Source organism: Triticum aestivum, chromosome 6D, assembly GCF_018294505.1.
Source record: "Triticum aestivum cultivar Chinese Spring chromosome 6D, IWGSC CS RefSeq v2.1, whole genome shotgun sequence".
Classification (NCBI taxonomy): Eukaryota; Viridiplantae; Streptophyta; class Magnoliopsida; order Poales; family Poaceae; genus Triticum; species Triticum aestivum.
In genome coordinates, this window is record NC_057811.1 from 50,055,498 (window position 1) to 50,083,279 (window position 27,782).

General features: G+C 44.1%; 2 protein-coding genes across 2 annotated transcripts; both read left to right on the top strand.

Annotated features, from left to right (window-relative positions):
* The first annotated feature begins 10,691 nt into the window (after positions 1-10,691).
* On the top strand, positions 10,692-16,109 carry LOC123143463 (pumilio homolog 23). The gene is made up of 11 exons (XM_044562392.1): positions 10,692-10,850; positions 11,198-11,370; positions 11,493-11,856; positions 11,939-12,244; positions 12,334-12,498; positions 12,652-12,795; positions 13,289-13,408; positions 13,496-13,675; positions 14,144-14,292; positions 15,074-15,256; positions 15,348-16,109. The coding sequence occupies exons 2-11, from the start codon at positions 11,198-11,200 to the stop codon at positions 15,907-15,909; spliced, it is 2,346 nt and encodes a 781-aa protein (XP_044418327.1). The 5' UTR covers positions 10,692-10,850; the 3' UTR covers positions 15,910-16,109.
* Positions 16,110-19,168: 3,059 nt separating this feature from the next.
* Positions 19,169-22,538, top strand: LOC123143465 (G-type lectin S-receptor-like serine/threonine-protein kinase At2g19130). Its single transcript, XM_044562393.1, has one exon. It carries the CDS (start codon positions 19,946-19,948, stop codon positions 22,238-22,240), a length of 2,295 nt encoding a protein of 764 aa, XP_044418328.1. The 5' UTR covers positions 19,169-19,945; the 3' UTR covers positions 22,241-22,538.
* The last annotated feature ends 5,244 nt before the right edge of the window (positions 22,539-27,782 follow it).

Sequence of the window (27,782 nt, forward strand, 5' to 3'; positions counted from 1 at the left end):
GTCATGAATTTCACTCAAACCCAAACCACGTCTACGAGCATAGCATGGCAATAATAAAAGCAACGTAGAAGTAACTCCCAAAGGTTTGATAGAAAACTGGTAATAGGTACTACCTCAATTACTTCCCAATACCCACAGTTTATTAGATCCTAATCATGCAATGTGTTTGAGAGAATAGATCTAATGCAATAAAAACTGGGTACGAACGGGGTATGATCAAAGTGTTACTTGCCTTGCTGATGTTCCGCAAAACCTAGCGATTCGAAGTAACAAGCGGCACACTCCGGGTACTCTATCGCAAACAAACAAGCATACAATCAGTACTCAACTAATGCACAGGTAAAACTCGAATGAGAGATCCAACCAGAAAGTTCAACTTAAGAACTCCGGTTTGCAAAAAGAATCAACTCGAAAGAAACAACGAAAGTCAAACGGCGAAAGAAAGAAACTTCGTTTGCTAATCTGGATCTAGGTCAAATTTTACTGTAGCAAAAACTTGTTTGAGTAGGTTAAACGGAAAGAGAATTTCGAGACGAAACTCTAGGCGCTTGAATCACCTGATTCCGATAAACGAGCGAGAAGTTAAACAGAAACGAAGATTCGATGAGAAATCGAATCTGAGAAAATAACGAGAAAATCCGCTGAAAAAGAAAAAAACGGACGAACGGTTAAAGAACGGACGTTCGTTAACAGAGAAAAACCGACGAACGCGTTCGTTAAAACGAACGGTTCGGTGAACGCTCGTAAAATAGGAAAACCGAAAAAAACCGATCTAGGGTTTTTTTTTTAAACGAAGGGTTTTTAAAAAAAAACGGTCAACGCAAAACGGCCGGCGGCAGCAGTACCTCGACGGGGCTCGCTCCGGCGAGGGGCTCCGGCGGGCGGGGTGCGGGGCTTGGGGCAGCGGCTCCGGCGGGCGAGGGGCGGCGAGCGGCGGCGCGAGGCGGCGGCGGGCGTGGGCGCGTGCGGCAGCGGGCGGCGGCGGGGCGGGCGGCGGCGGGTGAGAGAGAGGAGGCGAGGGGGGTGCTATATATGAGGGGGGGTGCTTGGAGGAGGGGCCAAGCCGGGCGGCGGCGTAGGCGAGGCGGACACCGGCGGCGATCCCGTCTCCGGGACGGAGACGACGGGCGGCGGCGTGGGCCGTCTGCTGGGCCTTTGGCCCAGTCGGCGCGCGGGCGTTTCTTTTTTTTTTAAATAAGTTCCACGAAGAAAAATGCGTAGAAAAATAAATAAAAATCAGAAAAATATGATATAAAGTTTCCCCGTCTAGTTAGAAAATCTAGAATAGGGTGAACATTTTTTTAAAATCAAAAATAAATATTTTGAAAACATGCATATTTTTAAATGCAATAAAAATTACAAATAAATTCCAAATAAATTCAAATAATGATTTTAACATTTTTCCTCCAGTATTTCAATATTTTGGAGAAGTCATATTTTCTCCTCTCGTTTATTTTAAGAATGAAATATTTTTCCGGAGAGAAAAATAATTAAAATCCCAATCCTCGTTTGAAAAATCAAATATGAAAATTCGAGAAAATCCCCAACTCTCTCCGAGGGTCCTTGAGTTGCTTAGGATTTATCGAGGATTTTGTCAAAATGCAATAAAACATGATATGCAATGATGATCTATGTATAACATACCAAATTGGAAATTTGGGATGTTACAAACCTACCCCCCTTAAGATGAATCTCGCCCTCGAGATTCGGGTTGGCTAGAAAACAGGTGGGAGTGGTTTTTCCGTAGATCTTCCTCTCGCTCCCAGGTGGCCTCATCTTCCGTGTGGTGACTCCACTGAACTTTGCAAAACTTGATAACCTTGCTGCGGGTAACTCGGCTGGCATACTCGAGAATCTTAACTGGTTTCTCCTCATAAGTCAAATCACTTTCCAACTGAATCGCTTCCAGTGGCACAGTATCTCTCAGTGGTATCTCAGCCATCTCTGCGTGGCACTTCTTCAACTGTGAAACATGAAATACATCATGTACTTCAGACAATCCTTCGGGCAATTCCAGCTTGTAAGCAACTTCTCCCATACGTTCCAACACTCTGTATGGTTCGATAAAACGGGGCGCTAACTTTCCCTTAACTCCAAAGCGCTTCACTCCTCGAAGGGGTGATACTCGAAGATACACTCGGTCTCCGACTTCATGAACTGTCTCCTTTCGTCTAGAATCCGCATAACTCTTCTGCCTGGACTGGGCTACCTTGAGCCTATCGCGAATCAACCTTACTTTCTGTTCAGACTCCTTAATCAAATCTGGTCCAAACAACTGACGGTCTCCAACTTCGTCCCATAACAACGGTGTTCTACACCTCCTTCCGTACAAAGCTTCGAAAGGGGCCATCTTCAAACTGGTTTGATAACTGTTATTATATGAAAACTCCACATATGGCAAATTGTCGTCCCAACTAGATCCATAATCTAGTGCACATGCTCTTAACATGTCCTCCAAAATCTGGTTGACTCTCTCGGTCTGTCCATCTGTCTGTGGGTGAAATGCTGTACTAAATTCTAGCCTGGTTCCCAATGTTTCATGTAGCTGCTTCCAAAACTTCGAGGTAAATTGGGTTCCTCTGTCTGATACAATAGTCCTCGGAACTCCATGCAAACATACTATCCTGGTCATGTATATCTTGGCCAACTTAGCACTGGTGTAAGTGGTCTTCACTGGAATAAAATGAGCTACTTTCGTCAATCGATCAACTACAACCCATATTGAGTCATAGCCGGAACGGGTCCTGGGTAATCCTGTGATAAAATCCATGCCTATTTTATCCCACTTCCATTCGGGTATCGGCAATGGTTGTAGCAATCCTGCTGGCTTCTGATGCTCTGCCTTCACTCTCTGACATACATCACAAACTGCTACATACTCTGCAATATCCTTCTTCATTCCGGTCCACCAGAAAGTATTCTTCAAATCCAAATACATCTTGGTATTCCCTGGGTGAATCGAGTACGGTGAATCATGGGCCTCTTGCAAAATCAACTTTCTGATCTCCGGATCATTTGGCACATATACGCGGTCCTCAAACCATAAAGCATCGTGCTCATCCTCACGAAATCCCTTAGCTTTTCCTTTGCTCATCTTTTCCTTTATCTCTTTAATCTGCTTGTCTGTCTTCTGAGCTTCTCTGATCCTTTCCATCAAGGTAGACTGAATCTCCAATGTCGCTAAATAGCCTCTCGGGACTATCTCCAAACATAGCTCGCGTAGATCCTCGGCTAACTCCTGAGGTAACTCTCCTGTCATGAGGGTGTTGACATGACTCTTGCGGCTTAACGCATCTGCTACTACGTTAGCCTTTCCAGGGTGATAATGCAATCTCAAATCATAATCTTTAATGAGCTCCAACCATCTCCTTTGTCTGAGATTTAACTCCTTCTGCGTGAAAATATACTTCAAACTCTTGTGATCCGTATACACCTCACAATGGTTTCCGATGAGAAAATGTCTCCATGTCTTCAATGCATGCACCACGGCTGCTAATTCCAAATCATGTGTAGCATAATTCTTCTCATGGGGTTTAAGTTGTCGTGAAGCATACGAAACAACTCTTCCTTCCTGCATAAGCACTGCTCCAAGTCCTCGACGAGAAGCGTCGCAATAAACTTCATAATCCTTGCGTTGATCTGGCAGAATCAACACTGGTGAGGTAACCAATCGTTTCTTCAACTCTTGGAAACTAGCTTCACATTCCTCAGTCCAATTGAATTTGGTGTCCTTCTTCAATAGCTCAGTCATGGGCTTAGCAATCTTCGAGAAATTCTCGATAAATCTCCGGTAGTATCCTGCAAGTCCAAGAAAACTCCGGATTTCTCCAACTGTCGTGGGTGATTCCCAACTTGTCACTGTGTCAACCTTGGCAGGGTCTACTGCTATTCCTTCTCCAGAAATAACATGTCCAAGAAATCCAACTTCCTTCAACCAAAATTCACATTTGCTGAACTTGGCATATAACTGATGTTCTCTGAGCTTCTCAAGTACCAATCGCAAATGCTCCTCATGCTCTTCTTCATCCTTGGAAAAGATTAAAATATCATCAATGAATACCACGACGAACTTATCCAAAAACTCCATAAATACTTTGTTCATCAGGTTCATGAAATAGGCAGGGGCGTTAGTCAGTCCAAATGACATAACGGTATACTCATACAATCCATATCTGGTGGTAAATGCCGTCTTGGGTATATCCTGCTCTCGAATCTTTAACTGATGGTATCCTGATCGTAGATCAATCTTGGAAAATACTTTAGCTCCTTGCAGGCGGTCAAACAAATCATTTATCATTGGAAGTGGGTACTTGTTTTTGATGGTCACTTCATTCAATCCTCGGTAATCAACAACCATCCTTAGTGATCCATCTTTCTTCTCCACTAGAAGTACGGGTGATCCCCAAGGTGACGAACTTGGGCGAATATAGCCTTTATCCAGTAACTCCTTGATCTGCTTCTTAATTTCCTCCAAATCCTTAGCGGGCATCCTGTACGGTCTCTTAGATATTGGCCCGGTGCCTGGCAAAAGTTCAATCAAGAACTCAATGTCTCTATCCGGTGGCATGCCTGGCAACTCTTCTGGAAATACATCCGGATAATCCTTCACCACTGGTACTTCCTCCTGTACAACTCCTGATAAGGAATTCACTTGAGTCCTCTTCGGCATATGCCTGGATACATACTTGATCCTTTTTCCTTCTGGGGTGGTAAGCAAAATAGTCTTGCTGGCACAATCGATGTTTCCTCCGTACAACGATAGCCAATCCATTCCCAGAATCACATCCAAACCTTGCGATTCCAAAACAATGAGGTCTGAGGGGAAAACATGCCTACCAATGGCCAATGGTATCTGAAAACATCCTTGGGTGGCCATATACTCTGCTCCTGGCGAGGTTACTAACATAGGGTTTTTGAGAACTTTGGTGGACATCTTAAACTTATTCACGAATCCCCTTGATATGTATGAATGCGATGCACCAGTATCGAAAAGAACAGTTGCAGTAAATGACTTAACCAAAAACTTACCTATTACTGCATCAGGCTGAGCTTCAACCTCCTCCACGCTCACGTGGTTCACATGTCCTTTGTTGAACGGGTTCGGCTTCTTCCCAGAGCTTCCATTGCCATTTCCGTTTTGGGCTTCGGGACATTCGTTGGCATAATGTCCATTCTTCTGGCACTTAAAACAAGTGACTTGGCTCAGGTCTCTCTTGGTTGGGGTAGATGGGTTGGTGCGGTTCTGTCCGTTGCTTCCTCCATTCCCATTTCCATTTTTAGAGCCATTATGGTTGTGCGAACTACCTCCTCCATGGGTATGCTGAAACTGTCCTCCCGGCTTCGGGGTAAATCGTGGCTTCTGCTGGGCTCCTGAGTTATACTTCCCTTGTCCATACTTCCTCGTACGGTTTTCAATCTGCTGTTGCTTCCCTTCAATCATGAGAGCTCTATCTACCAGCTCCTGGTAGTTGTTGAAGGTTGCTACCATCAACTGCATACTCAGCTCGTCATTCAGTCCTTCCAGAAACTTCTCCTGCTTGGCTGCGTCCGTAGCAACGTCATCTGCTGCATAACGTGCTAACTTACTGAATTCCTCCACATACTGGCCTACGGTGCGTCCTCCTTGGCGTAGGTTACGAAACTCACGCTTCTTCATAGCCATAGCTCCTGCTGAAACATGAGCTGTACGGAAAGCTTGCTGAAACTGGTCCCATGTGACAGTGTCAATAGGGTGCGTGGCTGTGTAATTCTCCCACCATGATGCTGCGGGTCCATCAAGCTGATGTGCGGCAAAACGCACTCTTTCCGCATCTGTGCATCCTGCAGTGGTCAACTCCCTTCCAACTTTGCGAAGCCAATCATCTGCAACAATCGGCTCGGTGCTACTGGAAAACACCGGCGGGTTTAACCTTAGGAAACGGGCTAAGTGATCAACAGGTGGTGGTGGCGGTGGGTTGTTGTTGTTGTTGTTGTTGCCTTGGTTCTGAACTAACACTTGCATCAGGGCATTCTGTTGCTGAATCAACTGAGTGATCTCTGGCGGGAAAACAAATCCGGTGTCGCGTCTCGGAGGCATCTGATGGGTTTAGAAAAGATGAGAATTTAGAATAGAATGAGGTCTAGAGAGAAAACACTACCCATATGCTCATGAGACAAATTCAATCAATATCACTCAATCAAACCAAACAAGGCAAAACAATCGATCTATCTAGCGTTACAAAGTGCTTGAACTATACTACTGAATGGAGGTAAAACTACTACTGGTATGGTGGTCTACTAAAAATTCTGATCCGTTGAAGACTCCATGATGTCTGCTCCAGCTTCATCAATCCATTCGTCTTCACTTGGTTCCGAGTCGGTGTCGTCGATGATGATGTAGTTATCCGGACAAGTGCATTCGTCGACTTCTGCTTCTGGTACTAGATTTCCCACGGATGCTCCAATCTTCTTCTCCAGGTCGTCAATCTTCCCGACAAGCGCGTTGATTTCCTCCAAATAATCTTCGGGTGTAGTCTTGAGTTCTTCTTGGAGTTCCTTGATCTTCGTAAATGCCTTCTTTAGTTCTTCCTTGTCCGTGCACATCTGGTTCTCCTGGCGACGAATATGTTGGTTCTGCTCCTGGTGAAAGCTGCAATTGATCCATCCTTCTTGGTCTTGATCATCTCCCATTGTGCGGCCATGCTCTTCCCTAAACTCCAAGTTGGTGCTTCGAAAACCAATCTTATGGGTTCCGTAATTGGCGCAAATGTCCTTCCTGGAATGATAACTTGAATCTTCCAGCTCTCCTCTTCAGGTGATGTGGCGTTGTAGGTTCCCGTGACGCTTGGTATTCCTATGTTCAAGTACTTGGTGACTTCCTTCAAATGTCGTCCAAACGGCGTGTCTTCATCTGGTTGCATGAACTTGCTCCTTGCATTCGCCATTCCTAAAAGAGTAGAAAGTGGAGAGGAGTCAGAAATGAGAAGAGAGAAGTTTTCTAGGGCTTAAGCTTAGTGGTCGTGTCCTATAGTCAGCATGTGCTCTGATACCAACTTTGTAGCGACCAGACCTCAAATGGCCTGTGCTGCTGTGCACCAGTGTCATCCCTGGATCAGTAATGCTGACACGCACAGTACAAATGGAGGATTTATAACAGAGTAGCAATCACACACTTATTACATCGGATATCTCCAAAGAGACTAAGTATGATAAACATGGCTTAAGGCCATCTAATAACGATAACAGCGGAAGACTTGGAAGATAAGTGAGTCCATCAACTCCAGCGGCATCACTGAGTATAAGACCACGACCTAAGGCACCTTACTCGTCGTCTGAAAAGTCTGCAACATGAAACGTTGCAGCCCGAAAACGGGTCAGCACATAGAATATGCTGGCAATGTAACACATAGAGAGCAATGAACAATAATAATGCTATACTACATGCATATATGGCTGGTGGAAAGCTCTATGGTTACATTTTTGCGAAAAGCCAATTTTATCCTACTGCAAAGGAATAATTTTATTTAACTAACATGGTGGTTGTGAAACATTGAGATGGTTGACAGCATCTCAATCCCAATTAAAAGATCATCAATAACCCAACAAAATTAATTAGAAGTAACATAGTGTTGAGATTCACATGATAATCCAAGTACTAGATACTCAAGTTGTCCATAACCGGGGACACGGCTAATCATGATCAGTTTGTACACTCTGCAGAGGTTTGTGCACTTTTCCCACAAGACTTGATCTCCTCCGTTGGATTACTCGCACTACATGGTGTTTGAGTAACGGATGACCAAGACACAGTCTTTCAGAAGTGTTTGCACCTTACGTATGGGTAGACCGGTACACCTACTTTCCCCTACATCTGCTAGTCTACCACTGTAAAAGTTCACACAACTTAGTCAACTATGCTAGAGCCCATAATAGCTTGCGGCTGCACACGGAAGTTTCTAGCATGAAAAATCTCATGATCCCTTTGAACCTGGGTGGCGGTCCAAAAGAAAAACAGGCAATCCTGGAATACCCAGGTACCTCAATCCACCCAGATGTGAGTTTAAGTTGCCACCTTAAGTAAACCATTAATTAACAATCTCACATCTGTCATGAATTTCACTCAAACCCAAACCACGTCTACGAGCATAGCATGGCAATAATAAAAGCAACGTAGAAGTAACTCCCAAAGGTTTGATAGAAAACTGGTAATAGGTACTACCTCAACTACTTCCCAATACCCACAGTTTATTAGATCCTAATCATGCAATGTGTTTGAGAGAATAGATCTAATGCAATAAAAACTGGGTACGAACGGGGTATGATCAAAGTGTTACTTGCCTTGCTGATGTTCCGCAAAACCTAGCGATTCGAAGTAACAAGCGGCACACTCCGGGTACTCTATCGCAAACAAACAAGCATACAATCAGTACTCAACTAATGCACAGGTAAAACTCGAATGAGAGATCCAACCAGAAAGTTCAACTTAAGAACTCCGGTTTGCAAAAAGAATCAACTCGAAAGAAACAACGAAAGTCAAACGGCGAAAGAAAGAAACTTCGTTTGCTAATCTGGATCTAGGTCAAATTTTACTGTAGCAAAAACTTGTTTGAGTAGGTTAAACGGAAAGAGAATTTCGAGACGAAACTCTAGGCGCTTGAATCACCTGATTCCGATAAACGAGCGAGAAGTTAAACAGAAACGAAGATTCGATCAGAAATCGAATCTGAGAAAATAACGAGAAAATCCGCTGAAAAAGAAAAAACGGACGAACGGTTAAAGAACGGACGTTCGTTAACAGAGAAAAACCGACGAACGCGTTCGTTAAAACGAACGGTTCGGTGAACGCTCGTAAAATAGGAAAACCGAAAAAAAACCGATCTAGGGTTTTTTTTTAAACGAAGGGTTTTTTTTAAAAAAAACGGTCAACGCAAAACGGCCGGCGGCAGCAGTTCCTCGACGGGGCTCGCTCCGGCGAGGGGCTCCGGTGGGCGGGGTGCGGGGCTTGGGGCAGCGGCTCCGGCGGGCGAGGGGCGGCGAGCGGCGGCGCGAGGCGGCGGCGGGCGCGGCGCGTGCGGCAGCGGGCGGCGGCGGGTGCGGGGGCGGGCGGCGGCGGGTGAGAGAGAGGAGGCGAGGGGGGGTGCTATATATGAGGGGGGGGGGTGCTTGGAGGAGGGGCAAATTCGGAGAGAATTCGAGAGAAAAATAATGAAAATCCCAATCCTCGTTTGAAAAATCAAATATGAAAATTCGAGAAAATCCCCAACTCTCTCCGAGGGTCCTTGAGTTGCTTAGGATTTATCGAGGATTTTGTCAAAATGCAATAAAACATGATATGCAATGATGATCTATGTATAACATACCAAATTGGAAATTTGGGATGTTACAACTAATTTCTCGCTGAAAGGGTGTTACTAATTGGGTCGGCCCATGTTCGCGCAGAAAAAGAAAAAAAGTATGCGAGAAGATGGTCAATCCCTGGTCTCCTTGGGGAGAGCTAGCGCCGCTAGCCACTCTGCCCAAGTCTCGCTCGTGATAAGTATGAGACGTGTTTTATAGTTGAGGCGAGTGAAGCCGGTTTCCATTTGTTTTCACGGTTTTTTTTCCTTCTGTCTTTTCTTCTCATTTTTTCTTCATTTTTCCGTTTTCTCTTTTCTTCTCCACTTTTTGTTTAGTTTTCCTTTTTTTCTTTTGCATTTTTCGCTTTCTTTTGTTTTTTCTTCTCCGGGTTTTTGTTTCTTTTTTGGATTTTCCTTCAAATACTTGTTCATCATTTTTAAATGGTTTTTCAACATTTTTAAGTACTTATTCAACAGTTTTTAAATGCTTGTTCAACATTTTTATGTACATGATCAATATTTTTTCAAATAATTTTCATCATGTTTATTCAAATACTACTTCAACATTTTTCAATTTTTTGTTCAGCATTTTTATGTACATGGTCAAATTTTTTTTAAATGCTTGTACATCATTTTTTTCAAATACGTTTTCAGTATTATTTAAATACTTGTTCAACATTTTTCAAATACTTATTCAACATTTTGAAGTACTTGTTCAGCAGTTTTGTATACATGTTCAACATTTTTCAAATAATTGTCAACATTTTTATTCAAATACTTGTTCAACATTTTTCTCAAATATTTATTCAAGATTTTTATATACATGATCAACATTTTCAAATACTTGTCAACATTTTTTTATATATACTTGTTCAACGTTTTGTAAATACTCGTTCAACATTCTTATATATATGATCAGCATTTTTTCAAACACTCGTACAACATTTTTTTTAATATGTTTTCAACATTTTTAAATACTCATTCAACATTTTTCAAATGTATTTTGCAGAGTGTTTTATGTAATCTACTATATATTTAGAATATTTTGAAGTATAAGAAAACGTACAAAAATAAAAGCAAAAAAGAAAACAGAAAATGTAAAAAAAATGCGCCCTCCAGCGAGCCTGGGCCAGCCCATGTGGATCTGCCTCGACGCGAGGAATAGACTCGCCCGTCCATTTACCAACAATACAGATTTTTAATTGGGCCCGCGGTGCACCTTAGCACAACCCACGCACACAAGCCCAAAGCCTTGTTCCCCTAAAAAAAACAAGCCCAAAGCCTTGTTCCCCTAAAAAAAAAGCCCAAAGCCTTGCACGGTCGCTCCATCTCCGGAATCTTCCCCAAAATCCCGACCTAGAGAGCTCGTACTCTCAGCCTCGCGCCGCCTCCCTGCCGGTTTGCTCTGCTCGCCTGCCCCCCCACCCCCCCGCCGCCATCCCGTCTACCTCGGCCCCCCGCCGTTCCGCTCCGGACCCCGGCCCGACTCCCCGGCCGCCGTACTGCAGTGCTGCTTAAGCGCCGGGCGCTCTATAGGTAAGTGCTCCATAAATTGTGAAGCGCACATCATCACGCGGTGCTCGTCAAGCTAACCCATGTACTGTACAAATACACGACCATGTATGATTAGTTGTATGTATCCGACCTTGGACCACCAGCTAGCATTCTGAATCATCTCTAGCTCGATACATGGACTTTTACAGAGTATTTGCATGTTGATTTGATTTGTCCACTAGGTATCAGTCTGTTTTGGGCAGAGGGCGTGCTTGTTTTTCATTTGTCCAATATATATCAGTATGTTTTGGGGGCAGAGGGCGTGCTCGTTGCAAACTGTTCTTGTTCGATTGTTAAAGTTATATCGTTTCTAAATGTTGCATTTGTAGATGGAGAAGTCTAAACATGGGAAGAGGAATAACCGTGAGGACGGGAGCACGGGCAGAGGGCATGGAAAGGGCCGCCCTTCGGGCAGTTCGATGAAGATGAACCCCGGGGGCATGAAGAATGAGAACGCATTGCAGCCCCCCAATGCTTCAACCTCAGCGATGAATGTTATTAGGTATGACTCTAGGTTCTCTCTGAATGTACATCTGTATTGCATTTTGTGATGTGATGGCCTAGTTATATGCATGAGGATGTGAAGCGCTAAGCGGTCTCTTTCTTGTGTTAAATGATATTTAGGAAAAAGGTCGATCCTGAAACTGCTAAATACTTCCTCGAGATATCGAATCTCTTTGATAACAAGGAGATAGACTTGGAGGACCGTTCGACGATCTGCGCCAATGCTTTGGAAGAAACCAAAGGGAAAGAGCTCGAACTTGTCACTGATGGTGTAATAAGCCACACCTTGCAGATTCTTGTACAAGGTTGCGAGTTGGAGCAGTTATGCATGTTCCTCCGCAGCTGTATTCAGTCTTTTGCTGTTATTGCCATGGACAAATTTGGATCGCATGTGGCTGAAGCAGCCCTCAAGGCACTGGCAACACATCTTGAAGACGACACCTCCAGGGTCATTGTGGAAGAGATACTGAATAGGATTTGCAAGGTACCTCCTTTTTTCAGTGGTGTTGCGTGTCTTGTTTGCATTGGTATGCAAAATGGAACTCATATTTGAATTGTTGCTGCAGGTTATTGCTGCAGATGCTACAAATGTGATGTGCAGCTGCTATGGATCTCATGTTCTAAGGACACTTCTCTGTCTTTGTAAGGGCGTACCGTTCGATTCATTGCAAGATTTCCACATGACAAAGAGATCTGCTGTTCTGGCTGAACGATTGAGCGGTGGTTCAAGTAGACCAGGCGACCAGAATCTAACAAGCTTTCAACATGGTTTCCCAGACATGTTCAAAACTTTTGTCAGGCAAATGCTACAAAATGCAAAAAATGACATTTCAACATTACTAACTGAGAAGAACAGTAGCCTTGTTTTACAGGTTAGTGTCTCTTGTTTACCACTAGCTGTAATGCATAGATCTGTTTCTTTTATTTTGCTTCATAACCATCTTAACATATCCTTATGCAGACTGTGTTGAAACTATCAGCTGGTGATGATGATGAATTGAATCATATAATAGCGGTTCTTCTTGGTTATGACGAGGATGACACTGCTCAGAAGAAAGATTACAGTGAACAAAAGAATAAGATAGTTGCCTTACTTGAAGATACTGCTTACAGTCATCTCTTGGAGGTAGTGTTTTTAGTTCTCTTGTTTCTTAATTGCATTCAACCCATATCTTTCACTCATAAAAGATTCAGCTACCATGGGGATCTTCTCGTCCTTGTCCTTCTCTTTCCACTTTGGTATGTGTAGGAATATTCACTGGATGCACATGCTTTGCAGGTCATTATAGATGTTGCTCCTGAGGAACTACGCAGCAATATGCTTATAGGCACTCTCAAGGGTGCACTATTTGCAATCTCGTCTCACCACTGTGGTAACTATGTGGTACAAGCTTTAATATCATCAGCCAAAACTGCAGATCAGGTATACCATAGTTTACATTCAGAAGTTTCTTCAGAATTTTGTTAGTTGTGTACTGTATAAGCTAATCAAATGTTGTTTTGAGCAAACCAGTACTCTAAAACCACCTGATTACTTGTAACAGCTGCCCTCACTTAGTATGCAAAAAGGATGTGTCGGCTACTGCTGCCCATCTACTCTAACCGCCTGTTTGGATTCCATATGAATGTAAGGTTGATTACTGTGTAATCACTACAAAGTTAGGTGACCGAGGGAGTAGCGATTATCTACCTTTAGAACCTTGGGAGCATTTGCTTGCTGCAATAAACACCCATTACACAGTTTGTAGCCCATTTCAAACCTATTACTTTCATTCTTCATATGTGAAATTGTGTTACAGCTTATACTCAATCTGTGTCAAATTTCTGCTCGCGAACCTGTCAAACAGATCTTTTCTTTGGTTAGCACTTGATGTATTACAATGTTTTATCAATAGAGTTCTGTTTTTTCTTGGCAGATGAAGCAAATATGGGAGGAACTTGGTCCTAATATCAAGGAGTTGCTTGAGCTAGGTAAATCAGGAGTGGTGGCTTCCATTTTAGCTGCATGCCAGCGACTTGAAACAAATCGCCTGGAGGTACTTTTTTCAACTTGAAATCTCTGCATTGCTATTTGAGAATATCTGTAACTTAATTGTATGCGATTCGTCTACTTTGAACTGCAGATCTCTGAAGCTCTTTCTGCAGCATTAACTTCAGATTCCGAGCCTTCTGATAGCATTGTTGCACATATACTTTTTCTTGAGAATTTCCTCCGCGAGAAATCTTATTGGAAATGGCCGCTTGGTGTAAAGATGAGTGTTCTTGGTTGCCTGATGCTGCAATCAATTTTTCAATACCCACATGTATGTAGTACTCACAAGTCTATTTAATATGTTGCCATGTTGTTAAATTCTCTTTGCATGACTTTACCGTTCCAGGTTTACATATATATCCAGTTCAATAGTCCTATGCAGATAGTATCTATCAACGCTCTGCTATATTGCAAACTGTTTTGTGGTCCACAACAAGCTCATTCTTTCAATTATGTCGTGGTAGTATTTTTTTTGTCATAGTGTGCCGTTTGATTTTCACCGTGCATCTGTGTTGACTTTTCCTTTTACACCATTACACTAAGTTATATATATTTGATTTTCTTGAACAGTAATGTGGCAACAGCTAGTACATTACTAGTTATTATCGAGCAATAAAATGGCAACACCAACAGCCGACTGTTATCCCTTAACATATTTACTTAAGTTGCTACTGTTATTTTCTGAACAAAACGATGGGGTATTGATGACTAAAACCTTGTCCCTTTCGTTTGCGTGCAGCAATATATTCGGCAGTATGTTGCAAGTTTGCTGGCTTTGGACAATGATCAGATCCTGCAGATTGCCAAGGACCCTGGAGGCAGCCGTGTTCTTGAGGCATTTTTATGTTCAAGTGCAACAACAAAGCGAAAATTTAAAGTTTTTGCAAAGTAAGACTCTTTGGAGATCTTTTCCCTCATTCCGGAAAATTTCTATGTTCTGACAGACTCAATCAACATATATGTTTTCTCCCCTCAAGTATTATATTGCAAAGGATGTGCTTTATGCTGTTGTAAATAAATGCCGATAGGTATATGCAATTTTGTGTACTGAAGCCATGCTCATGGGAACTGTTGGTGCTACCATATTTTCTTTATCATAAGTAGTAACCATCAAATAGCAGCAATGGAAGAACTCCATTGTTTGTGTATGGCATTGGCATGGAGCCGCCCTTTAGGCCATTGCTACATTGCCGATAAAATGTTGTTCAAAACTCGGAAGTTTCCAATAGTATTGAGCATTGGGAAACATTGGCAAGCCACACTGGGGGTTTGGCTCAACATGTTACGATCGGGTAATGTATAGCAAAATAATAAATAGTCTAAAATAGAAAATAGATTTTCAGTGTGGTGCCAATCCACCCTCCCTGAATATATGCCATTGTATTGTCATGCTATAATAATATACATACATCATAATTTCTTCCACCATCTGTTGGCTCTCTAATTGGTAGTTGTATGATGCATTTTGATTTCATGCTATTCCAGTATTGTGCAACATAACATTAGCTTGTAATGCTAATTCTTTTGTATTTGGAGGTACCCCTGCTGTTTTAGCTACATTGAATTATCTCAATACCTCCCTTGTCATTTTACTTCTTCCGAAAGGCTATTTTAGCATAGTGCTGTATGGCGAAGACTGTCTGACTTGTATATACGTGTGATGTGACAGATTGCAAGGCCATTACGGGGAGATTGCTATGAATCCTTCTGGCTCATTCTTGGTAGAAGAATGCTTTACAGCGAGTAATTTTTCCCATAAAGAGGCCATTGTGTCAGAGCTGTTGGCTATGCAAAATGAACTATCTCGGACAAGACATGCCATCCACTTGTTAAAGAAACTGGATGTTGATAGGTTAGTCATTCTTCCATTTCCCTCGTACTTTTGTCTATGGACCTAGTATTTAGCATGTTAATAGACTCTCTTTCTATTTATTTTGTTATAGATACTCAAGACGACCCGACCAGTGGAGAGCTGCGCAAACTTCGAAAGAAACAACTCAGAGAGAATTTCAAGCCGAATTTGGCCTGAACAACAGTAAACCTGTTGGCCAGAGTATCGAGGAGCTGTTTTCTCCCCAAAGCCCTGCAAAGAAGCGTAAACAGAAAGAGAAGACCGACAAAACTACTACTGCGGATGCCGGCACCACCAAGCCAGAATCATTTCAGAAAAACACCAAGGGCCAGAAATCCGCCAAGGCAATGTCCGAGGGAGAATCGAGCAGCAAGAAGCCCGTGAGCATGCCATTCTTGAATGACGGTGGCAAGAGGAAATCGCCAGGTTTCCTATCGGACAAACCGATTCCCAAGAAACAGAAACACGAGAGACCCTCAGATGGCAGGCGGTTTGTCGGGGATGGCAGCAGCGTTGGCACACCGTTTGTCAGGCATAATGTCAAGCAGAAACAGTCCATCGCCGAGCTTGCTGCTCTGGCTGGTAAGGATAAACTGACCGCAGGGGAGGTCCGGAAGCTGCTCAAGCCCGAAATTTCAGCCAAGGGCGCCTAACTCATCTCTTATCTTGTCAGCGCTTGTAGAAAAGAGGACCCTGTTTCTCGCAAACCATGTGGAACAAGGCGGCGATTTTGTTGGTAGAGTAGGTTTTTACTCACCTGTTGTCATGAGCTTCAAGATGCACGAATGGATCTATGTACTTGCAACAGTCACTTAAGATTATTAGCTTTGGTTCAGGAGCGAGTTTCCGAAAATCCAGTGGTAGTAAATCTTTTGTCATGTTTGTTGGGTACTGCTTGCTGATGATTTTGTGGGAACAACTCTCGTAATGAATCAATCTGTGGGGACAACTTGTGTCAAGTCTATGACGGACGAAGTGATGGGGGAATAACATTAATCATACGCTGCTGTAGAGTATTGATTATATCATCGGCGATGGCTGTTGCCACGTGTAAGATAGAAGATTGGCAAGCGCAAAATTTGTAACTCACGAAGAATATCGAGCTATACTTGATTTAGAGCATGGTTAATAGTATAGCCAGCTGCTGGCTATAAGCCAGTGCCATGTCATCTACAGCCCATCTTATAGTCCAACATGTACAATAGTAGATCAAAATAGTGTACTACTTTTTTATTATGCGGCCCACCTTTCATTCTCACAAAGTGCCTAGGAGCATGTGCTAGAGCTGGCTCTTTACGAAGAGCCCGCTTACTTTCTCTCTCCTCTTCTTTTTCCTCCAACTAAGCAGAAATATACTAGTTTATTCCTTATAGCCCGCTGACTCAGCTCTATTGTACTTGTTCTTAGGCTACCCATAGTGGGAGTAACATCACACATATGTAGATAAAGTAGATGATGTGGCAATCAATAAATGAAGAAAGAGAGGGAAGTAGTAACATACTCCCTCCGTCCGGTGAAGAGTGTACGTTTGGCTTTAAAATTTGTCCACAAAAGAGTGTACTCCTATCTATCCAATGCACTTTAAAGTAGGAAAAAACATTTCTCTCTCATCACACGATAATCAAGACCAATAGCAATCTACACATGGTCTTTTTAATTTCTACGTGCACTTAGCTCATTGGGGGTTGGGTAATTAAAGAGGAGAGAGATGGTGGCTTGCACCTTTCCAATGCATGTTTTACTTAACTTCATAATTTGTCCTAAACTTTCTAAGTGTACACTTTTCATCGGACGGAGGGAGTAGCTAGTTACTAGTAGTATGAGTAACATTACATATATCAAGGCAAGATGTGTCTATAGCCTAATAAATGAAGTATTGCATGTTACCACACATATGTTACTCTCTACTATAGAGGTAGTAACATATGAGCATGTTACTAGTTTATGTTACTACCAATTGTGGCTAGTCTTACTTTTATACTAGCGTGTTTGGTTGGGGGGAGTTGAAGATTGGAAATGGGAGTTTAAATTCACTTGATTGGTCGAGGAACACGGGAATTAAGAAGGAAAGGGGAAGAGGAATTAATTGATGTGGGGACTGGGAATTGACAGAAGAAAACAACAATCAGTTCATTGGGTACGTGCACAAGGGAAGGGCCATCATTGCAAGTTTGTTATTCTCCTGCCTAATCCTACCAATTTTTTTGAACACAATACAAACGCAAGCGCTCATATACACGTGCATACACACTAATCCTACCAATTAAATAGGGACGGTTAACTCCCTCCTAAATTCACTGGTATAATTGCCTCCGCATGCCAAAACAAGGAATGGGATTTGATATCAATTTCCCATGATAATCCCTCCGCAAACTCCCATCTCTAAATCCCCATTCCCTCTCCCCATCGTTGCCAAACACACTGATAGAGAAGACTACTTTTTCCCCTACCATGTACCCGGCGCCTATTTTTATTCCACCGCTTGACGGTGGAGTAAAGAATTCCCACCCTTTTCTTCACCGCTCTGCCTCTCCTCCTTTCCTCCCCTCCCTCGATGTCCCTTGTTCTCCTAGTGGCCGGATCCCATCTGCAGCGCGGATCCACGCTGCCATGAGAGCCACACGTCCTCAAGTCACTGCCGCCACGATGATGCAGCCTCATCGGGCCAGCTCGCCGGCTTCCCAAACTCCCCGCGCCGCGGCAGCCACAGAGGAAGTACCTCGGCGTCTGGCAGCGGGGAGCGGAGGAGGTGGGTGGCGGTGATCACCAGTCGCGACACCCACAAGCGGCACTGGCCCAGCTCCTTTCACATGAGCGAGCTTGCTGCCCTCGAGTACGACCTATGGCAGGTTCGGTTGCATGGTGTCGCTACCAGCCTCAACTTCCCATGGGGCGAAATGCCTTCCAGCTTGAACCGACGCCGTGTCTACGGTGGTGGCTAGGGAGGACCGAGAGGCGAGGGAGTGCATCGTGGCGGAGGTCGTCGACAGGAGTATACGGCGGACCTCTGCTGCCAGTACCCCGAGCTGGTGGAGGTGGAGCGGAAGATCTTCGCGGGGTGCGCGGTCGAAGGGGAGGTCATCATCCTCTCGGACGAGGAGGAGCACGGCGGCAACGAAAAGGAGGACTTCGACCTTGAAGAATGACAGATGATCTTCCCCGACTGCGGCGACGACGGCGTGCGGGCAGACCCCATGAGTGGTGGGATGCCGCGAGCGGATTGACTCGCCCTTTATAAGGGTGACGATGTTTAGTTTTAGTTTAAGTTCATGTCTAGTTTTAAGTTCAAGTTCATGTTTAGGTTTGAAAACTAGACTATGTTTCCGCGGATGATTATGTACATTATGTGTCGAATTTTGGTTGTTTAAATCAAATCTATATTAAACTTATGAAAATTTGGGTTTTACTCCGCTTAATTTAGGAGCTCTACTAGGTCCGACCAAAATTTAGTGGAGTAAAAATCCTCCACTAAGTTTACTCCGCTGTTTATAAGTCAAGTTCGCCCTTTATCATGAGTAATATTATGTTACGTGAGGTCCAGATCGACCATATGGTCAAAACAAGTTTTGCCGCGAACCAACCTGTGGTTGGATTGTTAGGAGGACAGTGATATCCCCTGTCCACTAGAGTTGAAGTCTCAGACTTGACACTGGTACTTGCATTTTTCTGGATTTATTTCAGGGCTTCCAACAACGTACGTTCAGTGAAAGAAGATGTTCCCGCCGACTACAAAGACGTGTGTGACGACTTCATCAATTTTAAAATGATGTGTGGGCTCGGTCTCTCGCAGGTGCTGGTAGTTCATGGGAACTGAGTGTATGTGCGCTCCTGTACTGCCCTGTCAGTCTCCGAAAAAGGGGATCACATAAAACGTCCTTTGCCCACCAGCCAATCCGGCGCCTCATTCCAAAATCTTGTCGCACGGGAACAACTCAACAGAGCATGCATCATGTCCTCCTCACCGAGACAGACTTTGCACTTGATATCAATCGAGACATGAACCGCAAGGGAGGGAGTGTGAGGAAGGTTCACGATTGTGGCCTGTGTTCCCAGACTTTCAGGGTCCCCGTTCCAGCGCTCACGGGGGCCAAGCAGGCGGCACGCACACAGGGTGTTTGATGAAATGCCTCACCGAGCGAGCGGCTTTGTGGGGGTTGCGTTCAACCTGTGCCGCTTCAGTCGGCGTCAGGGTAGCAACAAGAGGTAATACGGGTACCTTCGCTTTAGTTATGAATCGAAAGATGCGCACCTTCTTTTGATTTTGACTCTCTGCCGTAAGAGTTCATGTCAGCATGCACCAATAATTTACCAAATACTGTACTGCCGTATGACCTAGTCAGTCCTGTCTACGCCCGCCCAATAGAGCTGTTCAACTGAGAACGACTCTAGATGCCAGTACTAGCCAAACATGCCTGATGTCGACTGTGTACCGGAATGTGGGGGCTCAACATTTTCCACACCGAACTGGCATGGCTATCCATCAATTCAACCACACCGCCAACAATCTTTGACCTGGTCAACTCCTCTATGACATAGCACACCATTGACTTGCAACCAAAGGTGTTCCTCGGTTCCTATCTGTTCAGTCAGGACAGACGGAGCACATCCATTAGTCACCAAGAAATACTTCATCAAATTCAGCCAGGACGGACGGAGCACATCCATTTCTCACCAAGAAATACCTCATCAATGGCGAGAGCAAGCAAGTGGAGGTCTGTGCCCCCGTCTTCCTTTGTTTTACTACTCCCCTTCCTCATCAACCTTGTGTGCCCCGGCTGGAAATTCACGGATGCAGGAGACACGCTCCTTCCTGGGCAATCTCTAAATGCTACCCAGATCCTGCTCTCAAACAATGGTGTCTTCAAGTTGGGTTTCAACTGCTCATTCTCGCAATATAGTTATTACCGGTATTGTGGTTTTGGCACCTGGTTCACTAACTCATCGTCCCATGATGATTATTCGCCGGTTTGGCAACCTGATCAGCTATCGATTTATGTTTGCGAGTCATCATCAGTTACCCTATCAGAGAAAGGAAAACTACATATAACCGATGGAGTTGGCAATGTCCATTTGATCTCAGATTACGCGATGACCACTTCTAACTCTGCCATTGCAGTGCTTCTTGATAATGGAAATCTTGTATTAAGAGACCAAGCAAACAGTTCCCAGGTGCTTTGGCAGAGTTTTGATTACCCAACTGGTACACTGCTCCCTGGAATGCACCTAGGGTCCAGCATGATCCTTTATTCTTATCTTAGTAATTATACTGAGTATGACGTTTATATTGCAAATTTTACTCTGAGTGTGGATGCAACAAGAAGGCGAGGTTTTATTATTCAGCAGAATCCTATTGGTTTAGTGTTTGCTGGTACTTTTCCTAGCTGGATAGTTCGTGAAGATGGAGACTCTGTTCTGACACTAAACGACGCACATACATACATGCGTTTAAATGGCTCTGGATTTGTTGAATTTGCTAAGCAAGAGACACGCAGTTCTATTTTGTGGTCTGCTCCAGACAGTTTATGCGACTTTGAGTCAAACTGTGGACCTTATGGTATCTGCAAAAGGTCAGGCTTCTGCACATGCCCTGCCGGTTTTGATCCATTGAGCACAAAATCAAGGAATTGTCTTGGCTGTTCGAGGGAGGTTCCTATGAATTGTGGAAGAGACAATTCAACTCATCGGCAAGTGGCGTTTTATCCAATAGATGGCGTCTACAAGTTCCCCACGAATTCTTGGCCCTCTGATGCCAGAAATCTGAAAGAGTGTGAAGCCTCCTGCTTAAAGGACTGTACCTGTACTGCCTTTGCTTACAATGTGACATGCCTGTTATGGTTTTGGGAGTTACGGAACACAGTAGTGCTTGACTCTGGTTCAAATGGCAATCGTTTGTACATACGTGTTGCCACCAAACAACAACATGAAACTTCGGGTTTCAGAGCTGCTCCTCTGTTTCTAACGGCAATGGCCGCGTTAACCATCATTGTTATTGTCATTGGTCTGACTGTTTTGTGGAGATGCAGAACAAAGTTATTCAGAGCAAGAACTATGTATGAAAACGGAAGCCTTGTGGTTTTCTCATTTGCACAAATAAAGAACTCAACAAAAAAATTCTCTGAAAAACTCGGAGAAGGTGGTTTTGGCTGTGTTTTCATGGGGACATTGCCAGGTTCTGCCGCAGTGGCCGTCAAAAGGCTAAAATGCCTTGGACAAGGAGAGAAGCAGTTTCGAGCAGAGGTGCAGACCATTGGGATGATTCAACACAACAATCTTGTTCGGCTACTTGGATTCTGTGCTGATAGCAGTAGCAGGTTATTGGTGTATGAGTACATGGAAAAAGGTTCTTTAAACTCACATCTCTTCCGTAAGGATTCTGCAAAACTGAGCTGGAAGCTGCGGTACCATATAGCACTTGGAACAGCAAGAGGCCTGGCTTATCTGCACGAGGAGTGCAAGGATTGCATTATACACTGCGACATGAAGCCGGACAATGTACTTCTTGATGCACAGTTCTGTCCCAAGATTGCCGACTTTGGTATGGCGAAGCTTCTTGGTCGAGATTTCAGTAGGGCCCTGACAACAATGAGAGGGACCATCGGATACCTTGCACCGGAGTGGATCTCAGGGCTGCCGATCACACATAAGGCTGACGTCTACAGCTATGGAATGATGCTTTTTGAAATCATATCAGGGCGAAGAAATGCGGAGAAAATTAAAGAAGGGAGCTTTACTTACTTTCCCATCTTTGCTGCAGTCAAGGTGCATGAAGGGGATGTTATGTGCCTGTTGGATAGCAGGTTGGAAGGCGATGCGGATTTGGAGCAGCTGAGCAGAGCTTGCAGAATTGCGTGTTGGTGCATTCAAGATGCTGAAGATCATAGGCCAATGATGGGGCAAGTTGTTCAGATGCTAGAAGGTGTTCTGGATGTCGAAGTACCTCCCATTCCAAGGTCACTGCAGAATTTTGTGGGCATGGAGGATTGATTGCACTCGCCCTAAAGGCCTGTACTGTCTCTGAAAGACTAAAAAAACCTATTTCTGTTTGTCCAAATCTATGTCAAGAATTAAGTTTTCAGAGTTATGTGTATTTTATATTCTCCAAACTACGCTTATCCCCTATCTGCCAAGGTTCTGAACTGCAATTTGCTATCATTATAGCCTTGTGATATTGTGCCTTCACTTGTTTCTCTGTTGGCATGATGGCTTGACCATTCGACAATCAGAACCGTAAATCTTTATGTATTTATATGTTTTTTTGAATTTTTCTTTATATGAATTTGAGTTCAAGATATGGGGTGAATGAATTCTACTAGATGTACTTACTGCACCGCATACTCCCGTCTTTCCACAAACTAATGAAGTAATCCTGCTGTTTGAAGCAGGGTCCTCAATGGTTCACTGCAGTAGCACACATGTTTGCAGAATATCAATTATGTCTTTTTCCACGCGCTAAATTTACTTGTTAACATGGTTGTAGATTGTTGTGAATAATTGGGTAACCACATGAAAGTATGAATGATATGAATACATTTCTGGCTGTCTGTAATGCGCAGAATTTAGATTAGATCCATGGACACTTCAGAATAGAACTCTAAAACAAGCAGCAAGTAATTTTTTTAAAACTCCGTCAGCCTCTGCTTTAAGCTTGGTTGGAATTTTTTAAGTTTTTTAGGGGGTTGAAAACACTTTTATATTCAACAAATAAGGAGTCTGGGATACGAATAATTCCAGGAGTCCCTAACAACCACACATAACGACCAGGATCTAATGATGCCGCTGCCTTTGCCAGATCATGTGCTTCAAAATCCTCATTTCATTCTTTTCTTTGCCTTGATGTCTTGAATAATGGTGCTGCTGACGCCCAGGAATGGCTTCTCCAGGTGATTAACCGTTGCCAGACAGTCCGCCGCGATGATTATCTTCCTCACATAGAGATCAGAAGCCAAATTAAGACCCTCCAAGCATGCCATCGCCTCCAAAGGTTCTGGTTCTGGTTCAGCTAAGTTGCTCACCACTACAGCCGAAGCCCCCAGATATGTCCTCGTTCCGACACACCGCCGCAATGGGTCCTTTCTCCTGGTTCCTTGAAACCGAAAGCATCCACATTCACCTCAGGGAAGCCCGAAGATGGTGGAATCTAAGGGAGCGTTCGGAATCCCTCCACTCCAGAGTCAGCCCGCGGAGCCGGCGGAGCTGCAGGCTGGAAAATACGCGCTCCACAGATCCGCGGAGCTGGCGGAAGGCCGAACAGGCCCTAAATTCATGGATCTAATCTGACAGGTTGACGAGAGAGAAACTCCATGCAAGAAATCTGATGAGACCTGATACCTCCACTCTCCATAAGGACTTCCATTGTTTCTGGGTTGTACCATAGTCACAGGTTGCCTCTCGTTCTTCCAGCCAGTCTGTCCTCCTCTTCGTATCAGTGAGCAGCCGGTACGCCGAACGGACAGGGAACACTCGTTGTGCTCATAATTCCATGCCCAAGAATCATCAACATTCCAAGAGCCGAGTGGGATATTGAGAACGACATGTGCGTCCGGTGCCTGCAGATGTCCCCGGACTAGATCAGCGTTGTGGTCTTTTGACGCCCCATCAATGAATTCTTCAACCAACTCCAGAGGGGTGGCCGACCGTGGGTGCAGCGTTCTTAGCATCTCTATTATCCCTTTGGTAGCCAATTGTCCTCCTAGACAGTGGGGTAGCCAGGCCCCAGGCAAGAGCGGCCGTGGCCTGGGCGTGTGGCTGAAATCCTGACTGTAGCATAGGTTATTAGAGTAACTCCAGCAGATTACTGTAAAAGGGATTTAGGGTATTACTGTAAAAGGGGTTTAGGGTATACTGTAAAAGGTTTTTTGAGTAAAGGGCAGGTTCGGACAGAACAGATACTGTAAAACATGTATGCAAAAAATATTTCTCCTTTCATTTCTCATACAAATTTGCATGTCAACTCGATATGATCTACACCCTCTGTTCCTCCTTATAGTGTGCCTTTGTTGGTAGCCCTTATACCAAGACATGAGCTGGCGCTCCGTTTGCACAAAAATTGCCCCTCCCCATCCCCTGATATCTTCACGAAGCTAGGTATGCGAAGCCCGGTCTTCAATCTTCTGGTATGTCTCAAGAAAAGCTTGGATCCGGTCCGGGTTCCTGCGAGGTTTCACACAGCTACCATTGTCATACTCAAATGTCAAGTTCAAGTCCCTCTCATCCTTGATGATCATGTTGTGGAGAATCACACAAACCGTCATGATGTTGGTGAGAGATTTCTTACTTGAAAAATGAGCAGGACCTCGAACTATAGAAAACCGAGCTTGCAACACACCAAAAGCTCTCTCAATGTCCTTCCAGCAAGCTTCTTGGCAAGCAGCAAATCAACATTGCTTCTTACCTTGAGGTTTTGAGATTATCTTAACAAATGGTGACCATGAAAGATAGATACCGTCAGCTAGATAATACCCCATGTCATATGCATGGCCATCGCTATAGGCCATGGGGCGTTATCCTGCTAGGAGACGGCAAGGACAGAGAATAGAGACCATGGGGATGAAGGGGAATGCAGCAGAAAACAAAAAATTTCCGACCTACGCACCAGCCCAGGACCACTATGGAGACTGCATACATGGTTTGATCTTTTTCGTTACCGACTCGTAGCGCAGCGGGAAGTAGAGTCGATGACAATCGGCGGTGCAGATCCCCGTAGCTACGATTTACAACCTCCCAACCGCGAGGATGTATACCCTCATCTGCTCCTTAGAAACCCTCCGGGAGGCGGTCGAACAGCCCCCCGGACGGTGTCCCGGACAGCCCTTCGGGAGGACCTTCGAAACTCGAACGGTCACTCGGACAGCCCTTCGGGAGGACCTTCGAAATTCGGACGGTCACACGGATAGCCCTTCGGGAGGCACTCACGAACTAAGACCGAAACTACGATCTCTCTACAGAGTTGCACACATACGGTGTCATCTATCCGGCAGGGCTTCGCCGTCCAGAACTAGTTCCTGCCAGAACCCAGACAGCCTTACGGCTCTACGAAACTCTTTTCGTGGGAGCGAGAGAAGAAGCCAGATAATGCATGGCATGTGTATGAGAGCAAGGGATGATCCTTTAGGCAGCCCCCTCCACCCCTATTTATAGGCCAAGCCCAAGGGTGGCTTCTCCAAAAAGCCAAGGGGGGAAATACCAAAAAGGCCCTCAAGGTGGCTTCTCCAAGAAGCCAAGCAAAAAGCACTTTCACTATTCATGACGACATTTTTCAGCGTCCGTTCGAACTGAAAATATTTATGTGGGCTCAGAATATTTCCAGTACCCACTAAAATAATTTTCAACGCGTTCCGAAACAATTTCGGTTTAGTGATTTTCATCTGCGAAAAGCAAACAAGAATGCGTTTTCACTATTCATGAAGACAATTTTTCGCGTCCACTAAATCCGAAAATATTTCTGTGGGTCTTAGAATAATTCCAGTACCCACTAAAATGATTTTGGATTCGTTCCGAAACAATTTCAGATTAGTGAATTTCATCTGCGAAAAACATCTGAAGTGGTTCCGGCAGCTCCGGAGCATATCCGGTTATTATCCCGGAAAATTCCAGAAAGCTTCCAGAATGATTCTGGCATCCTCCAAGAATTATCAGGCATGTGCCGAAACCAATTTGACTTTATGGTATCCCCTGAAACAACCTTTCAGTTTCACCGGAACTCATCCGGTGACCTCTCTCTGCGGAACTTTTCCCCTGTCCGAAACTTTTTCGGTGATTTTCTCTCAGTCCCTGTCTAGTATTCAGCAGATAGATGACCCTTAAGTGTGTGACCCTATAGGTTCGGTGAAGTATAGACATGACCCGGAACCCCTTCCGATCAATGATCAACATCGGAGCCATGGACACCCATATTGACCCCTATACCCACACGAATAAATATTCGAGTGAACCTCCAGTTGCCGTGTGCTATTCCTGTTGCTTCATGATATATCACAAACACCTGAGGTGAGATTTATTGCATCCCCGTGGGCCAACACTTTGTCCACTATGCAAGTTACCTCGTTACCGTTTTTGTTCTCTTTTCTCGTTCCGTGTTCCGGCATCCCCGTGATCAAATCACAAAGTGTCTGGCCAGACGATGATGGACACCGTAACACCGAGAGGGCCCGAGTATATCTCTCCATCGTCGGAGGAGCAAATCCCAATCTCGAGCTATCAAGTTACTTAACATACTTTCCCATGAACCCGTAAGCCGCTGTAATAGCCTTCCAGTTACGGATGACGTTTAACAAACCCCAAAGTTCATGAAGCAAGCATGAAGAAACTCGATACTCTCATGGTCTAAGGAATTGTGCAAACATTAACTATCTCTGTGTTATAAACCATTAACTTGTGACGAATGTATCTCATAGCATAACATCAATTCCGGTCGATTCAACACAAATGTCCTTCCTGACATTGTGCCCTCAAAGTTGCTTGGCATAGACATGCCCATGATTGGGAAAATATAATCATCATGCAACACTTGAGCTAGTCTTAGAGGCACGACTAGGAATACATTTTACCGTTTATTATTCCACACGTGCATATGGGTTCTCCCAGAGCCTTTATGGATATACGGGCTCGGGAACCAAAGCAGTTATAGCATGGAACACAAACATAATTATGAACAGGGAGATAATTAATAACATTTATTATTGCCTCTAGGGCATATCTCCTACAGACTCCCACTTTCACTAGAGACAATAATCTAGCTTATGCTAATGCACTTCACACCTGTGGCACACTGGTGTAAATATGCTTCGCTTGTGGTATAGCCTGATTTCCAACGGATCTGACGACTTCAGCTCCGTGTGTATCTTTGCATGTCCTCGCATTTTCACGTTTTCACAAAATTCATATTTTGTGTGGACTTGGCTTTGTATGTATGTGAATCACCGGTCGAACCTGGATTCCTCAGACTGAGTTATGGAGCAACTATCTGCAGTAGTGTCCCATTGTCAAAAGTCATCTTGGAACCATACTAAGTTCATGAATGAACTATATGATTCAACATCTTGTTTGTCGCTTCTAAAGCGTCAACATACTTAGCCCTTGTTATAGAATTCGCCACAGTAACTAGTTTGAACAAATTCCAACTAACTGTGCCACCACATTGTGTGTTACACAAAACCCTTAATTTAAATCGAAAATCGCATGGAGAAAAGATGAAGACTGTATCGATGTAACATTTTACAACGAACTCTTCATGATCTTTGCTTGCGAGAAAACCATGTCATCAGTACTTACTCTAGTACTCTATGACATCTTTCACTGTTGTCCCATGATCAGTAATTTGATCACTTTGGTATCCATACTCGCAACACCTTGGGAGTATCGGACATATCTGGTTGTTTTACATACCATGGAATACATGATTAATCCAAACACAAGAGTGTGTGGAATCTCCATCATGTATTTTACTCATCAGTGTTTTGGGACACCGAGTCTCGCAAAAATCTTTCCATGTGACTTCGGCAAGAATCACTCCTTGGCGTTTTAAATG

Bases quoted from the DNA above. Each gene is read 5' to 3' on its own strand.
- LOC123143465 (XM_044562393.1), top strand. From the start codon at position 19,946: ATGGCGAGAGCAAGCAAGTGGAGGTCTGTGCCCCCGTCTTCCTTTGTT.
- LOC123143463 (XM_044562392.1), top strand. From the start codon at position 11,198: ATGGAGAAGTCTAAACATGGGAAGAGGAATAACCGTGAGGACGGGAGC. The intron at 13,409-13,495 runs GTACTTTTTTCA...TTTGAACTGCAG, and splicing joins TTGAAACAAATCGCCTGGAG to ATCTCTGAAGCTCTTTCTGC. The intron at 14,293-15,073 runs GTAAGACTCTTT...GTGATGTGACAG, and splicing joins AAATTTAAAGTTTTTGCAAA to ATTGCAAGGCCATTACGGGG.